The 18,032-nt window shown below is 40.1% G+C and overlaps 1 protein-coding gene across 1 annotated transcript in view; it reads left to right on the top strand.

The window, feature by feature from the left end:
- The window catches only part of GABRR3 (gamma-aminobutyric acid type A receptor subunit rho3), an 87,776-nt gene that overhangs the window by 25,707 nt on the left and 44,037 nt on the right, over positions 1 to 18,032 (top strand). Inside the window, 4 exon segments of the mRNA XM_049857864.1 lie at positions 7,521 to 7,588; positions 12,731 to 12,826; positions 12,829 to 12,922; positions 12,925 to 12,961. Coding sequence (XP_049713821.1) covers positions 7,521 to 7,588; positions 12,731 to 12,826; positions 12,829 to 12,922; positions 12,925 to 12,961 — 295 coding nt within the window.

Here is an 18,032-nt window from a genome sequence, read left to right as displayed (position 1 = left end):
CTACACCTGACACCATCTGCTTCTGGCCAATGGGGCATTTGAACTTTAGTTTAAGTCCCTCAGTTGGCTGGACAGTTCAAATAAAAAAAAAAAAAACAAAGCTCATTGCCAACAAGTCAATTCTGATTCATAGCCACCGTATAGGACAGAGTAAAAGTGCCCCATAGGATTTCCAAGGAACACCTGGTAGATTCAAACTGCTCTACCTTTTTTGATTAGCAGCCAGACTCTTAACCATTGTGCTACCAGGGTTCCTAGTTGAAGTAACCCTTTACCAACAAAGTAGGTAACTTTGTTAGGGGTATTTGTACTCTTCAACTGGGAATGGTGAATCCAAGTCTTAACTCCCTGCAATATAGTGGCACAAGGGTTAGTGAGGAGGACCCAATACAATCCTTTCCAGTGGGGCTCAAGAGAATCTTTCAATTGCTGTCTTTTCCTATAGGTATAATCTCCAGGTAGATAATTGTAGTACATCAGGCTTTTTATTGTCAAAGGCTTCTTTAACCTGCGAAGAGTTCTCTTCACAGTACTGGATTAAGGACTGGCAATATCTTAATAATTAAGGTGAATCAAATTAGAATCAGTAGAGACAGACAAAAAAGAGAGGGTCATAGGCCATCCAGTGATAATTTAATATGGGATTAATTTACGTGCCCCAAATGAAGTAGATCTTAAATTCAAAAGGATGAAAAGCAATACTTTAACCCAGAACAGTTGTAAGAATTTAGAAAGTTTGGCTAATTGAATCTTTATTATGCCATTAGTTCTCTTTACAAGACTGGAAGATTGAAGGTGGTAAGGGAAATGGAGCTTTTGAAAAAGAGGAAAAATTATACATATTTCTCTATCTGTCCAGAAAAATGAGTCCCTTGGTCACTTCAAAGAATTTTGGGGGCAACCCATGTGGGGATAATATTTTCAAGAAGCTTTTAGTTACAAAAGTATCAGTAGCTTGGCAACAAGGAAAAGATTACCCCCAGTGTGAAAACCTACAAATCATAACAAGGACATATTTATAGCCATTTGAAGGTGGAAACTGAATAAAATCAATTTTCCATTCAAGCATGGGCCCTGAAAGCAAAGGCTATCACCCTGGTGGAGATTTACAGGGCTTGCCTGAATTGAATTGAGAATAAATGAAACAATGAGAAGTAACATACTTAGCAGCTTCAAAAAATTGTCCCCACCAGTATTTCTTTAAAGTTTCCATCATTTTATCTCTCCCCAAGTGAGAGTGAATGTGTAACATTTTCATCATAAGGATATGGAGAGGTTTGGGAAGGACAGGCTTCTGATTAGGTGCTACCCACATCCCAGAAGTAGATTGCTGGGAACAATCATATTTCTTCCGTGTCTCTATTTCATCAGTTGAAACTGCTTTGTGATGTTTAAAGAGATTTTCTGGAGTAACATTTTTAGGGGTGCTGTCCTCTATAAATAAACCCAAGGGGTCTTCTTCACTATGCTCATGGCTAAACATTTCCTCAGCTATTACAGGAGACGTGAAAACCTGGGAAGCAAACTCTTTGGGCAGATGAGGCAATAGGAAGCTACACGTTCTGCAGCTTCAAGGAATTTTCCCCAATACTTTTCATGGTTTCAGTCATTTGGTCACATCCCACATGGGTGCTCTCATGTAAATTTCAAAACATAGGGACATGCAGGAATTTGGTTAAAACAATTTTTCCATTAGGCCTTGTCCATAGGTTAGTTATCAAGTTCTTAGAACATCCACTATTCTCTCGTATTTTAATTTCATCCTTAAAAAAAAAGAAACCAAGTCAAGTCAATTTTGACTCACGGTGACCGTATAGGACAGAGTAGAACTGCCCCACAGCGTTTCCAAGGAGCACCTGGTAGATTCGAAGTGCTGACATTTTGTTTAGCAGCCATAGCTCTTAACCACTATGCCACCAGGGTTTCCAATTTTGTTCTTGAAAGCCAAACCCAAAATAACAAACCCACTACAATCGAGTCAATTCCAGCTCATAGCAACCCTATAGAACATAGTAGAACGGCCCCATAGAGTTTCCAAGGAGTGCCTAGTGGATTCGAACTGCCGATCTTTTGGTTAGCAGCTGTAGCACTTAACTCCTATTCCACCATGGTTTCCATTTCAACCTTAGGGGCCAAATATTGGCATTTGAAAATCAGTTCTAGAGCCACATGCAGGTTAAGGTTGTCACGAGTAAATTCATTTGCCTCCTTTTTATCTTCCTCATGACTGATTACGAGGGAAATGAGAATTTAGGCAGCAGCTTGTTTGGCTGCTCTGTCAGCCAAGTTGCTTTCTCTAATCTCTTCTCTTTGGGACACTCATTTGGGCTGATGGGATTGTATTTTAATTACAGCAACCTTGGAAGGAAGCAAAAGGGCTTCTAGAAGGTCTGTCACTAAGGGACCATTTTTAATTTGTGTTCCAGAAGTCAGGAACCACTTTGTTTCCATAAGTGTCAAAATCATGGACTATCCAGGAGCCATACGTCAAGTCCGTGTAGACATTTACTGACCAACTAGAAGCCAATTTGCAAGCCCTCGTGAGTGCAATCAGTTCAGCTTATTGGGCCAAAGTGACTTCAAGAAGGGCACCACTTACAAGAACTTCAGTGGAGGTAGTAATAGTGTATCCTCCCTAATAATTAGAACTGGTAGGGTCATATCTTAAGTATGACCCATCCACAAGCAAAATTAAATCTGAGTTAGTAAGAGAAGTTTCCTGTAAATCGCTTCTGGGAAATTAAAGCTGTCCTGTTAAGTCTAAATAATTATGAAGGGGGTATTCATTATCGTCATGAAGAGGTAAGAGGGTAGTGTGGTGTCAACAGGATACTGTGTGTAGCCAAATGTTAGAGGTAGCCATGAGGAAGACTTTGTGTGAAGTCAGCTAGCCGAAAGGTGTTGGGCTAATGTGGAGTTTAAAATGGCAGACACTGCATGAGGAACATAAACATCAATAAATTTCCTAAAACTATGTCTGCTGTTGCCTCTACTAATTTTGCAGAGGTGTCCACTGCTCTAAGGAAAAGAGAGTAGCCTCTGGCAACTGAATCTATTTGTAGACTGTAATACCCAGCTGGTCTTTGTTGTTCTCCATGCTTTTGGGTAAGCACTTGTGATGGTTAAGGATTGTGTCAACTTGGCTGGACAATGATTCTCAGTGGTTTGGCAATTATGATGTAGATTGGCATTTATGTAATGATGTAATCACCTCCCTGATAAGATCTGGTATAATGTAATCACCTTCCTGATGAGATCTGCTATAAGCAGCCAATCTGTTGAAAGGGAGTTGCCGTGGGGATGTGGTCTGTCTCCAATATATATGGACTTTCTGGCAAGGCTCGCTGGCTTTTGCTCAGCTCTGGGTCCTGCAACTGGCTTGTCATTATCTGACTTCCAGTTCTTTGGACTTGAGCCAGCAGCCTTCTCTCTTACCTGCTGATCTTGGATTCATATCCCTCCACAGCCCATGAGCCAGTAGCCTGCTGTCTGACCTGCTAATCTCGGGTTCTTTGTCAGCCCTTGCAGCTACGTGAGTCAGGAGAAGCCTCCAGCCTTACACTTGACCCACATACTTGAGACTGTCCAGCCTCTACCACTGTGTGAGCTATTTCCTTGACATATACCTGTCTGTCTCTCTTTCTCTCTTTCACCTTTAGAAAATCCCCCGTATGCCGTCCAGTGACCTTCATTCTAATTTAGGCTGGGCTGGCTTCCCAACACTCGAGACACTCTCTGGAAAGGGCCAGTATTTCTTGGGGGGATGTGTGGAACTCTTCAGAGCCTAAGGTTCTTTGTGAGCAGGTAGCAGAGAGAAGCCTGTGAACTTTGTATGCAGATATTAATGGGCCTTCATTTCAATCAAAGACTGAGGAAGAAAATGTTGGGTCACTTACATCAAAAGGACCAAACTATATAGGGAACTTGTTTGTCAGTTTGTCATACTGTGGGGGCTTGCATGTTGCTGTGATGCTGGAAGCCAGGCCACCGCTATTGGAATACTAGCAGGGTCACCCATGGCATATAGGTTTCACCTGAGCTTCCAGACTAAGACAGACTAGGAAGAAGGATCTGGCAGTCTACTTCTAAAAAGAATTAGCCAGTGAAAACCTTATGAATAATAGTGGAACATAGTCTGATACAGTGCCGGAATATGACCCCTTTAGGTTGGAAGGCGCTCAAAAGACAACTGCGGAAGAGCTGCCTCCTCAAAGTAGTGTCAACCTTAATGACATGGAGGGAATCAAGCTTCCAAGACCTTCATTTGTTGATATGGCTTGACTTAAAGTGAGGAGAAACAGCTGCAAACATCTGTTAATAATTGGAAGGTGGAATGTATGAAGTATTAATCTAGGAAGACTGGAAACCATCAAAAATGAAATGGGAACCATAAACATTGATATCCTAGGCATTAGTGAGCTGAAATGGGCTGGTATTGGCCATTTTAAATTGAATAATAATATCATCTACTATGCCAGGAATGACAACTTGAAGAATAATGATGTTGCATTCATTGCGAAAAAGAACATTTCAAGATCTATCCTGAAGTACAATGTTATAAGCAGCAGTCAAGAAACCAAATGACGCATTGCTTTGGGCAAATCTGCTGCTTGGAAATGGAAGACCATCTCTTCAGAAACAGTATAAAACTGGAAGGAGAGAAGAAATCCAAAACATCTCCAGGAACTCACTCCTAATAGATAAGCCTGTGTTTTTATCCCATTGACTGACCAGCCTTCAAACAACCCTGAAGCTGGTATGTGGCCGCAGTGGCATGAATGTGTCCTTGTATGGAGGCTTTACAAGGCTGTCCCCAGGTCTGCAGAAACAGCCATCAGCAACTAGGATCTAGTTATAAGTCAAAAGATCCTAAGTCCAAGTCATTCCCTAGTTTTCTTCATAAAATAAGTGATGAAAAGCCCTGTATCATTTTTTAGTAAGGAATAGACCGGTTCTCTAAATTTCAGAATCTGGAATTGGGAATAGTGGCTTGCATTCCTAAGGGACAGATTTGCATTTTTACTTAATTACAGTAGTGATAACATTTATCTAGTACCGTTTATTAAGTTCACTAGCTGTGCATTATTTCTAGTCCTCAAATGAGTCTACCAAGTGAGTATTATTAGTCAGATTCTATAGATAAAAAAAAGCTAAGCTTAGAGATGTTACTTACCCTAGATTATATAATAGTGGTGGATCTGGGTTCAAACTGTAGTCTATGTGACTCCAATCCCAGGACTTTAGCCTGGACATTCTGCCACTTCTCTAAGACCTTCCCAAATCTTTTATTACCTTAGAGTATTAAAATTAATGGGAAGATTTAATCACCATGAAGTGCCAGGTAGAGAATGAATTTCCATGATTTTTGTTTTGGTATCTCTACTAGTTAAAGAAAGGAGCCCTGGTGGCACAAGGGTTAAGCTGCTAACTGAAACCTTGGCAGTTCAAACCCACCAATGGTTCCAGAGGAGAAAAAACCTGGAGATCTGCTCCCATAAAGATTACAGCCTAGGAAACCCTATGGGGAAGTTCTACTCTTACATAGAGTCACTGGGAGTCAGAACTGACTCCACAGCACATTTGGTGGCACAGTGGTTAAAGCCTTCAGCTGCTAACCAAGAGGTCGGCAGTTCAAACCTACTAGCCACTCCATGAGAGACAGATGTGGCAAGTTGCTTCAGTAAAGATTTACAGCCTTGGAAACCCTATGGGGTAATTCTACTCTGTCTTATAGGGTCACTATGAGTTGGAAGCAACTTGACAATGGGTTTTGGGTCTTATGAGTTGGAATCAACTCCACAGCACACAACAACTAATTAAACAAGAAAGGCAAACAAAGAAACGAAGAAAACAAAAGCACTAGAGTTGAAACATATGAAGTAATAACACTGAGTTGTTCCCAAGTTAATTCTTACTTAGCGTTATAAATAAAAACAATTTTATTTATAGATCTGTCCTTATTAATGTTGTAGAATAGAATTTGGAAGCAAGGGCTGGTGATCTACTTCTGAAACATCCATTGACAAACCTATAGAACGCAGTTCTTATCTGACACGTAGGGTCACCATGAGTCAGAATCGACTTAACTACAACCAACAACAACAGAATATAATTGATTCAAATAAAGAAGTTTGTGGTTAAGATGCAAGTAAAATATTCCTGAAGCCTTAAGCAGGAATGTATTTGAGTGACTGGTCCAGTGCCTGGCCAGTAGGAACCCTTCAAAGCAAGGAATAGTATTGAGGGTATGGACTTAAGGAACAGAAAAGGGATTCTGATGTCGTTGAAGAAAGGCAGTATTAGACAATTAGTGGCAGGAGTCGTAAATGAGGGACAGGGACTAGCAAGGCATACTTTGTGCATTTAAGATATTAACTGAGATATTAATTAGCCTCTATAAGAAAGCTTTCCTGGCCTCACCCTCTAAGCCCCAGAGTCTTGACTAAAACAAGGAGCAGCAACCCATTCAGGTGGGATGTCTATCTTTTTCTACAATAGTTGGAAGCATTTTTTTAACTTGGGACTATATAGAGACAATAAATTATGTTTATTTAACAAAATAAAGAATGTAATTGAGAAAGGCTCACTCTGGAAAGAAAATTATATGAAGACTATAGGTATAAATACATAAATTATTTTAACACGATTATATATGTACCAAATACAAACACAATACAGCATGAGTCTGTTATTAATATCAATATCCTCTCATGCAAAAACTGGTGAACCTCTTTGTCAGGTGTAACTAGAAAATGTCTTGGTCCTGATCTGGCCTGGATTTTCACGTGTCATCATTCAGGTTTCTGAACCCATGAATCTGTTTCCGTGAATTCCAACTGCAGACAAATCCTGACAGTTCTCTGCCTGAAATGGCTTCAGTTCTGACTTTTGGTATAGTCTCATCAAATGCATTTCTAAAACTGTTTGCTGCTTCCCAAATGCAGGCTCTTACTGATGTTCTGGGAAGGGACATTTCTGAATCTGTTGCTCCTATGTGCAGCACTATACTATCTTCTGTGCTCCCTACCCTCCAAGTACTGCCCAAGTGAAAATGGCTGATTTTGGGCTGGAAATAAAGGGCTCCCACACAGCCCAGGGTCACGGACTCCATGACACTTCTTGACAATAAGCCAACCATTGCCAAATGGAATACACACTCCTACCTACTCTTAGGCATGTTTTCAAAACATCGTTCCTTTTGAAATAACTACTAGTCAAAAAAAAAAAAAAAAAAAATACTGGAGACACCATTTTTACAACGTAGTAAAGAAATACACTGAAATATTCACAAGCAAATGTGTAATGATCATTGGAATGACATGTAATCACAGATGTGCCCTTATCATTATTACTGAATGTATAATGATAACTGACCCAATAGATAGTGGGAAAATTCTGTTATTTAAAAAATCTTGTAAACTAATTCCACTGTAATCTACAAATCCCAATCATGCTCTGCTTTTAATGTTTTCAAAATAGTTATAAAGCATTTCTCAGCATATTATTCATTCCTTTTGAAGGGCTCCCAGTGCCAGTGGGAATAGATGTCCAGGTTGAAAGTATAGACAGCATTTCAGAGGCTAACATGGTAAGTTATTCCATGAGAAACTGAGTTTTTTTTCTGAAATGATAGACGCTAAGGCCCAAATCAATGGTGTTTTAACACATCATTTTATTTATGTATGTTATTTTAATTTGACCCTTTTATATTGTGTATATTTTTTAATTTGATCTTCATCTTTCCTATTCAATAGGGTTTTAGTTCCTTTACTCTCTTCCATCTACTTTTTCTGCCCTTCTTTACAATTCTTATTCCTGTCCTATTCTTTCCTTCTAATGGTTTTATGGTGGTGGAGAACATCATGATATAATTAGCTATGTAATATGAACCAGAAATAACTGTAGAAGAAGAAAGGATGATCATGATATATATGCAATATGAAATCACAACCATGACTCCTTACGCATGAAAATGTAGTCCATTTAACCAGGCCTGATAGACTGTTTCAAACATTTTAATTAATATTAAATTTTGCTTACATATTGATGAAGAGGCTAAAGGATTAAGAAAAATTCATGAGACTAGGAATTTAAGGAGCCCTGGTGGCCTGGTGGCCAAAGGTTGCAGTTCAAATCCACCAGCTGCTCCTTGGAAACCCTATGAGGCAGTTCTAATCTGTCTTACAGAGTCACTGTGAGTCAGCATTGACTCAACGGCACCTAACAACAACAGCAAGAATTTAAATTTAAAAATATTTTTTGTCCATTCCTTTATATTTTCTAGAAATCTAAAAGAGACTGCCATTATTTATTTTACAATGCAACACTTGTATTTTTGTGGAGTATGTTGACAATCATTGCCCCAAGCCTGCTATTACCTTCAACCTTCCTTTTAGCCCTTTTCTGTCTTCCATGCCATTTTGTATCGCTCTGCTATTTTTCCCTCTCCCTTCTCTTAACCTGGTTTTACTATTTTTTTTTTAATTTTTATGTTTCAATATCCTATAATTTTTCTAATTTATTTTCTCACCTTCCAATGTAGGACACCTTCCTTGTCTGCCCAACTATCAGAACTGTTTTTCATTTAAGTAATTTTCAACATTTCTCATGGTTAACTTATATGCACAAGCACCTACATAATTGTTTTTAGATATCATTTCCTTTTTCCAGTCAACTGTTCTGTTAATTTACTAATGTAGTCTCAGGGTTCTGTTTAGTCTCTTTTAGTTTATTTTTCTATGTCAAATGAGGAACATTTTATAGTTTCTCAATTTCAGTGCCCATTTCCTTGTCCTTGCCTAATAGTGTATGTTCTTATATTTGAATCACTGTTTCCATCTAATTTCAGACCCTTGATTTGTGCTGTATTTTTACATTCTCTTTTGTGTTTCCTATCAATACTACACCACCAAAAAACCCAAACCAAACCCACTGCCATTGAGTCGATTCCGACTCATAGCGACACTATAGGACAGAGTAGAACTGCCCCATAGAGTTTCCAAGGAGCGCCTGGTAGACTCGAACTGCCGACCTTTTGGTTAGCAACCATAGCACTTAACCACTACTATGCCACCAGAGTTTCCATACGGCACCACACACCACTACTAATAACAGGGGCCCTAACAGGTACCCCCTGGTAAGATGCAGCCTATAAGTATGTTTGGGTTTGGGTTTCAGCTATGGTTTTGATTTGAATTCTTATTTTGCTCACCTCCCTCCCTTGGAAAGTATTTAAAAATTTAACTTTGAATGCTTTTAGATGGGGCTTGTGTGCTCCAGTTTGTCTTGGGACCCATGTCTTGCTTTTCTCTTAGACTCACCCTGCTTCATTGAATCATTGATGTTACCCACCTGATTCTCTGAGTCATTTGAGATTGCAACCATTAGCCAGATGCTTATTGTCCTTAATTTTCTACTTTAAAGGTGGCAGCCTAGTATTTCTATTTTTTTTCTTTTAGTAAAAGCAAAGAGTGCCTCTTCTATGAATAGGGAGGGTTTGAACTACTTTCTTTTTCAACTCCATTTTCCATTTGCAAATATTTGGTTAGTTGTTTATCCAATCTAGTAATTTAATGTACATTTTTATGTACCCTAACACACATTATTCCCTTTTCTGGAATCTTTGATATGTGTTCTTGTGAAATTTTAAAGAGTTGCTTTTGAATACTTCTTGGAATAAAGTATTTTTTATAAATAAACTATAGCATATATATAGTGGTTTTCATAATTAAGTTCTAAAATTTAAGTTCCTCATACTTTTTTTGTAATATGCATATACCATAATTAAAGACAAAAAATGTTAAAAAAAAAAAAAAAGAGAGAACAAAGTAGAAGCCCCTTAAGGAAGCAAGGCCTAGAAAATATAAATATAAGTAGGAAGATTAAATGATCTTTTAATATGTATATTAATAAATGTTTTTATTTATAGTGATTCCTCCAACTAGTCATTGCCATCCAAATGCTAACTGAACAAAAAGTCATAGGACACATAAAAATTGCAGAAAGATCTAAACAAAATCTTCTGTGACTCATTACATCTTGTTTCGGTCTGTAAATTCTTCAGCTAATGACCCTTTTGACCTTTATCATTATCTAATTCAATATTTATTTCAGTTCAATAACAAGCCTTAAATTAAACTTACTTCTTTAACCACCCTAGTCCCAAAGGGAATAGCACCAAAACTACTCACCAGTCAAAAAGACCTGGTTCGGAAGGCATTGGCTCTTCCCCACCCCAAAACAGCTCATACCGGCACTTCCTTGAGTCTCCTGTGCTCCAGGAGCAAGCTCTTACCTCCCCTCTACTTGTAAAATCTCCAAGTCACTGAATGACCCAGTTTGCATTTAAATTTTTTATTGTCTCTACCTTGCAGCCTCCAGAAACAACCTCATCCTTCTCTTCCTGAATAAGGTTAGCTTTGGCACTGGGTTTGGGTTGGAACTCAATTATCAGCTAAAACTGAACTGGCTTCACCATACCTAATATGAGAATGCTTTCTAATTATCAGTGACCCCAAATGTTAGCTTTTTTTTCTTCTTCTTCTTCTTCATCTTCTCACCCTCTCTTGTCCCACCCCTATTTCACTTTCAACCTCATTAAGTTTTGTCCCTCTCTCCTCCCCGCATGCTGTGCAGCCAGCCTCTCATGATAGTGCCACCTAATGATGACACTGATATATCACTGACAGGCACCAGTGTCTGCTATTTGATTTCATGGGCTCAATGTCCAGTGATCTTCAGATGAGACTGAGCATCTAATTCTAAATACATGCTTATTAAAGAAATCCATGCAGTGACCTACACAATTCCTTATAGTATTATGCCAATGAATGGCTCATTATATTTATTCACCCTCACCCTAGCCAAAATTACACATGGTTGATGCTCCCAGACTAATCCAGAGCAATAATGCAATGTACCTCTATTCTGAACCTAAGAAAAACAAGCTAGCCCATAATTAATTGGAGACTTATTTGTAGTTTACTGAGATGCATCCTTTGCTTGTATAAGTCCTAAAGTTCTATAATATGTCTTAGTTCAAGAACCGTTTCACTGCTGTTGGGAAATCAAGGCAGTAAGACGTAAACAATTGTGAAAAGTGAAATATATTTTCATTGCTCACATCCGATGACTTGGATGGAGCTAGGAGAGCTTCTGTTCAAACAACTAAAATATTAAATGTAGCATCTGAGAGCCAAACAAAACACAAATAATTGGCTATCCAAATTTTTTCCTGCTAATATAATGTTCATATAGTTTGCTTTTGTTTTCTCTCCCACTTATTTCCTTTCAAATGGGCTGTTTGTTAACTATTCAAATTCTTGGGATCTACTGAATCAGTATCTCCGGGAACTATTTTCTGGGGAATGTGTGGTTTAGCTAACTTCACAGGTGATTCTTTTGCACACTAAAATTTGAGAACCACTATTTCATGCTATTCTTTCTATCTGTCTAGCTGAGGAAGGTCACTGTTTCTGTTCTAGGACCTCTGACAACTTGCTTTCCATTGACTCCCTAATAAATGCTGGATCCATGTTTTTGTGGAAACCATAAGAAAAATAATGCAAAATTATTTATAAAAAATTAATTATGAAAGCCAATATTTATATATAATCACAAAAGAAATCACAATAAAATACTGGACCACGGAGTTCCAGGTGTCTTTCTTCTGAGATTTCTTTAGGCTATTTACCCTAGTGCCTCTAAGAAAATGCTTCCTGACTGAAACCTAGATTCTGCTCCACAATTTGAACACTCTATAGCTCGCCAAAACTCTCAACATTTGCTGGAGTCCATGTAAGGAAGACACCCTCAAGCTTAAGCTCATTAGCTTTATCCTAAATCTACCTAAAAATACAATAAATGTCACTCACTTAAAATCCATTAACTCCCATGGCAATCAACCCCAGGACTAACAGTATCGAAGCAGTGTCTTAGGCAAGGCTCTCTAGAGAAGCAAAACCAGTGAAGTGTATACATGTATATATAGAGAGAGTGAGTTATCTCAAGGAAATGGCTCATGTGGTTGTAGAGGCTGGCAAGTCCCAAGTCTCAAGTGGGTCAGGCATCAGGCTGAAGGCTTCTCCTACTCATGTAACTGCAGGGGTGAGACCCAAGATCGACAGGTCAGATGGCAGGCCACTGGTTCACAGGCTGTGGAGGTTGACGAATCCCAAGATCAGCAGGCAATACAGCAGGCCACTGGCTCATGTCCCAGGAACTGGATGTCACACGATGATGACCCAGATGCAAGATCCAGAGCAACCAAGCAAGCTTTGCCAGAACATCCGTGTATATATATATATATATATACACACACACATATATATGGAAACCCTGGTGGTGCAGTGGTTAAGTGCTACAGCTGCTAAGCAAAAGGTTGGCAGTTTGAGTCTGCCAGGTGCTCCTTGGAAACTCTACGGGGCAGTTCTACTCTGTCCTATAGGGTCGCTATGAGTGGCAACCGGCTCGAAGGCAGTGGGTTTGGGTTTTATACATATATACATGCATATATAGATATATATTTTTTATAGATGTAAGCCACACCCCTAGGGAACTGATTGGCTGGTCACAGCAGATCATATCAGGGTGGATAACTACGTCATTACATAACTGCCAAACCACTGAGAATCATGGTCCAGCAGAGTTGACACACAACCTTAACCACCATAAGTGGTCAATCTGAATCATATTTCTATTGGCTTTGACTTGTCTCTTCCCCTCTGCCTAGGATTTTACAATGACTTTTTATCTCAGGTCTACTAAAAAGATGAGAGGCTCCTTTCCTAGCACAACACACAAAAGCATGACCTTTGACCATAAAAAAAAAAAAGATTGATCAAAAATATTTGGGTGCTGTTATCTTTTTTTGTCTATTCTAAAAGGCCCTTCATTCATGATACAACTATGGAGAACATTATGCTGTGATACACCCTGATGGAAACATCCCCTTCAATCTCCGGTAAGGAAAAGTCTCTATTGCTTTTGGTTTCCTTATACTACAGTGTTGATGTTGTTGTTAGGTGCCGTTGAGTCAGTTCCAACTCATAGCAACCCTACGCACAACAGAACAAAATACTGCCTGGTCCTGTGCCATCCTTACAATCATTGTTATGCTTGAGTTCATTGTTGCAGCCAGTGTCAATCCACTTCTTTGAGGGTCTTCCTCTTTTCCACTGACCCTGTACTTTGCCAAGCTGGATGTCCTTCTCCAGGGACTGATCCCTCCTGACAACATGTTCAAAGTATGTAAGACGTTGTCTCGCCATCCTTGCTTATAAGGAGCATTCTGGTTGCACTTCTTCCAAGACAGATTTGTTCATTCTTTTGGCAGTCCATGGGTCCTTGGTATATTCAATATTCTTTGCCGACACCACATTTCAAAGGCATCAATTCTTCTTTGGTCTTCCTTATTCATTGTCCAGCTTTCACATGCATACGATGTGATTGAAAATATCATTGCTTGGGTCAGGAGCACCTTAGTCTTAAAGGTGACTTCGTTGCTTTTCAACACTTTAAAGAGGTCTTTTGCAGCAGATTTGCCCAATGCAATGCGTCTTTTGATTTCTTGACTGCTGCGTCCATGGCTGTTGATTGTAGTTCCAAGTAAAATGAAATCCTTGACAACTTCAATCTTTTCTCCATTTATCATGATGTTGCTTATTGGTCCAGTTGTGAGGATTTTTGTTTTCTTTATGTTGAGGTGCAATCCATACTGAAGGCTGTGGTCTCTGATCTTCATTAGTAAGTGCTTCAAGTCCTTTTCACTTTCAGCAAGCAAGGTTGTGTCATCTGCGTAATGCAGGTTGTTAATGAGTCTTCCTCCAATCCTGATGCCTCGTTCTTCTTCATATAGTCCAGCTTCTCGTATTATTTGCTCAGCATACAGATTGAATAGGCATGGTGAAAGGATACAACCCTGACACATACCTTTCCTGACTTTAAACCAATCAGTAACCCCTTGTTCTGTCCAAACAACTGCCTCTTGATCTATGTAAAGTTTCCTCATGAGCACAAGTAAGTGTTCTGGAACTCCCTTTATACTACAGTGGTCTACACCAAAGCCAGTGTGTCTCACTTCAGCCTAAACTCAAAACAGTGTTATCTGTTGTGATGGTTAAGATTGTGTGTCAACTTGGCTAGGCCATGATTCTCAGTGTTTTGGCAGTCGTGTGATGTTACGGTAACTTTCCTGTGGAGATATATGTGATCACCTACATGATGTGATCTGCTGTGAGTAACTAGTCAGTTGAGGGAGAGTTTTCTTGTGCATGTGGCCTGTATCGAGTATGGGTGGACCTTCTGGCAGGGCTCAGGGGCTTTTGCTGGTTCTAGATCCTGCAGCTGGCTCCTGTTCATCTGATCTCCAGTTATTTGAATTTGGGCTAGCAGATTACCCGCCGTCTTGCCTGATGATCTTGGCATTCATAGATCTTCATAGCCTGTGAGCGACAGCCTTGCTCTTCGACCTAGTGATCTTGTATTCACCAACCCCTGTGGCTATGTGAATCAGGAGAAGCCTCTATCCTGACCCAGGGACTTGGGATGTTCCAACCTCTACAACCACGTGAGCCATTTCCTTGATATAAATCTTTTATATATATATATATTTATATGCCTTACTGGTTTTGCTCCTCAAAAGAACCTAGCCTAAGACATTTGGCACTGAGAGTGGCTCTAGAGAAACAAAATTTTAAGGATGAGTTTTCTAAATTGGTTCTCAAGTCTGGTTAGTCTTAAAGATGTTGATGACTCTGCTTCCAGTAGTAAAGGTGGCATTGCTAATCCATGGTATGAGGTGGCAATTCAAATACACAAAATATTGCCACCAATAGATCAGGTATTGGTGAAAGATGAGGCTCTGGGTGACTGCATTTATGACACTTTCTACAAATTTGTCATAATGAGAAGTATAAGGAAGCTGGCTGGTGGTTCCTAATTTCTCTAGACAAACTGGTGAAAGAAAGAGATGAGCTCAGGGCTTTGGAGTCAAAGCTCAAGCACTGCATAAATGACCTCAAAGTTTCCACTTGTGCCTTGAAAGAAAGCCTTATTTCTTGTAGTAATAGAGTTGAAGTGGCTGAAAATAAAACCCGGAATCTTACTATAAGAGTGAGTGAATTACAACACCAACTCAACTGCCAAACTCAAGAGGTGTCTGAAGTTAAAGTGAGGGCATTGAGTGGGAAGAAATGGGATCCTGAAACGTGGGATGGGGACATACGGGCAGATAATTAGGAAACTGGAGACACTGAGCCCTTAAATTCCATTGGATTACTCCTGCCAACAGAACCGTTAGCCCCTCTACTCGCTTAACCCAGCTGCATCTAAAGCTCCTTTGTCTGAGTCATTGCCTGGGACATCACCTAAGACAGATGGTTTACAAGACAATGCTGAATATTCTCAAAACATTTCCCCACTGATTTTGGCTTCTAGACCTATAACTAAAGTCCCAGCAAGCCCCAAAATGTGAAGTACAAAGTGTAACCCAGGAGGAGGTACACTACACTCTGAAAGAACTGCTTGACTTTTCTAATATGTACAAACAGAAACCTGGGGAATATGTGTGGGAGTAGCTATTAAGCGTTTGGGATGTTGTGCAAGAAACATAAATACGGATCAGTCTGAGTTTATTGATATGAGAACACTAAGCACAGATTCTTCATTCAATGTTTCAGCTCATGAAGTTAGGAAAGGATCTAATAGTTTATTTGGTTGGGTTGCTGAAGCATGGATTACATGGTGGCATACACTAAATCAAGTTGAAATACCAGACCTATTTTGGTATACTGTAGAAGAAGGTATCCAAAGGCTTAGGGAACCTGACATGCTAGAGTGAATTTATCAGGCTAAACCCACAGACCCAGAGGTGGAGTGCCCAGAGGACACATCTTTTACCACAGTGGTGAGGAACAAATTTGTGAAGGGAGCCCGAGCATCTTTGAAGACTGTTGTGATTGCGATTTTATGTAAGTCATATTTGTCAGTAGGAACTGCCCTGACTGAATTAAGACACCTAACTACAATAGGGCTGATTGGAATCCATGAGGTAAGGGCCAAGTGGTGGCACTCAATTGACAAAGACAAGATGGGCATGGTTACTGTAATGGACAGCAGAGTCAAAGCAGTAATCAGAATAGTCTGACCCATATGGACTTGTGGCATTACCTACTTAGTCATGGTGTTCCTAGGAATGAAACAGATAGGAAATCTACTAAGTATTTACTTGATCTGAACAAGTGGAAGAATTCTAGGTCAAGTGAACAGCAGTCTAACTTGAATCTCCAGAATAGAATTACAGCCTCTCAATCAATTACCAGTCTTGAGTGAGTTTAGAGACTCACAACCCCTTGATTCAAGGGGAGGCCTGGTCTCCTTGAGGAAGAACTCCAATACACTGCCAAAATCTTATGCTGTTGATCTGTCTCCCAGCCTTCCCCAAAGAGATCTACAGTCTTTTACGAGAGTGACTGTCCCCTGGGGAAAAGCAAATAATCAGACTTTTTGAGGATTCCTCAATACTGACTCTGAACCGACGCTAATTCCAGGAGACCCAAAACATCACTGTGGTCCACCAGTCAGAACAGGGGCATATGGAGGTCAGGTTATTAATGGAGTCTTAGCTCATATCAGTCTCACAGTAGGTCCACTGGGTCCCTGAACCCATCCTGAAGTGATTTCTCCAGTTCCAGAATGCATAATTGGAATAGATATACTCAACAACTGGCAGAACTGCCACTTTGGATCCCTGACAAATGGAATAAGAGTTATTATGGTAGGAAAAGCCAAGTGGAAGCCATTAGAACTGCCCCTACCTAGGAAAATAGTACACTAAAAGCAATACCACGTTCCTGGAGGGGTTGCAGAGATTACTGCCACCATCAAGGAGTTGAAGGATGCAGGGGTGGTGATTCCCATCACATCCCCATTTAACTCAGCTATTTGGCGTGTGCAAAAAACATGGATCTTGGAGAATGACAGTAGATTATTGAAAACTTAACCAGGTGATAACTCCAATTGCAGCTGCTGTTCCAGATGTAGTTTCATTGCTTGAGCAAATTAATAAATCTGCTGGTACCTGGTATGCAGCTACTGATCTGGCTAATGGCTTTTTCTCCATACCTGTTTTGAAGGACGATAAGAAGAGGTTTGCCTTTAGCTGGCAAGGCCAGCAATACACTTTCAATTGCCTACCTCAGAGCTACATCAACTCTCCAGCCCTATGCCATAATTTAGTCCACGGGGAACTTAATAGCTTTTCCCTTCCACAAGATGTCACATTGGCCCATTACATTGATGCGTTATACTGATTGGACCTAGTAAGGAAGAGTGTCAATGATTCTGGACTTACCGGTAAAACATTTAGGTGCTAGAGGGTGGGAAATTAATCCCATAAAAATTCAGGCTCCTTCCACCTCAGAGAAATTTTAGGGGCCCAGTGGTATGGACATGTCGACATATTCCTTCTGAATTGAAGGAAAAGTTATTGTATCTGGCTCCTCCCACAACTAAAAAGGAGGCACCACACGTAGTCGGTCTCTTTGGATTTTGCAGGCAGCATAATCCTCATCTGGGTGTGCAGCTCTGGCCTATTTATCAAGTGACTCACAAAGCTGCTAGTTTTGAGTGGGGCCCAGAGTGAGAGAAGGCTCTGCAACAGGTTAAGGCCGCTGTGCAAGCCACTCTGCCACTTGGGCCATACGATGGCTGATCCAATTGTGCTTGAAGTGTCCGTGGCAGATAGAGATGCTGTTTAGAGTCTTTGGCAGGCCCATACTTGTGAATCACAGCACACACCCTTAGGATTTTGGAGCAAAGGCCTGCCATTCTCCTTTTGAGAAACATCTTTTGGCTTGTGTTTTGGTCATCTAGTGCTGCTATAACAGAGATACCAAAAGTGGATGGAATTAACAAAAGGAAATTTATTCTCCCACAGTCCAGTAGAAGTCCAAATTCAGGGCGCTGGCTCCAGGGAAAGGTCTTCCTCCTCCATTGGCTCTGGAGGAAGGTCCTTGTGATCAGCCTTCCCGCTG

Source organism: Elephas maximus, chromosome 18 (genome assembly GCF_024166365.1).
Source record: "Elephas maximus indicus isolate mEleMax1 chromosome 18, mEleMax1 primary haplotype, whole genome shotgun sequence".
Taxonomy (NCBI): domain Eukaryota; kingdom Metazoa; phylum Chordata; class Mammalia; order Proboscidea; family Elephantidae; genus Elephas; species Elephas maximus.
Note: the sequence above shows the minus strand (reverse complement) of the source record. Positions and strands in the feature narration are given on the sequence as shown.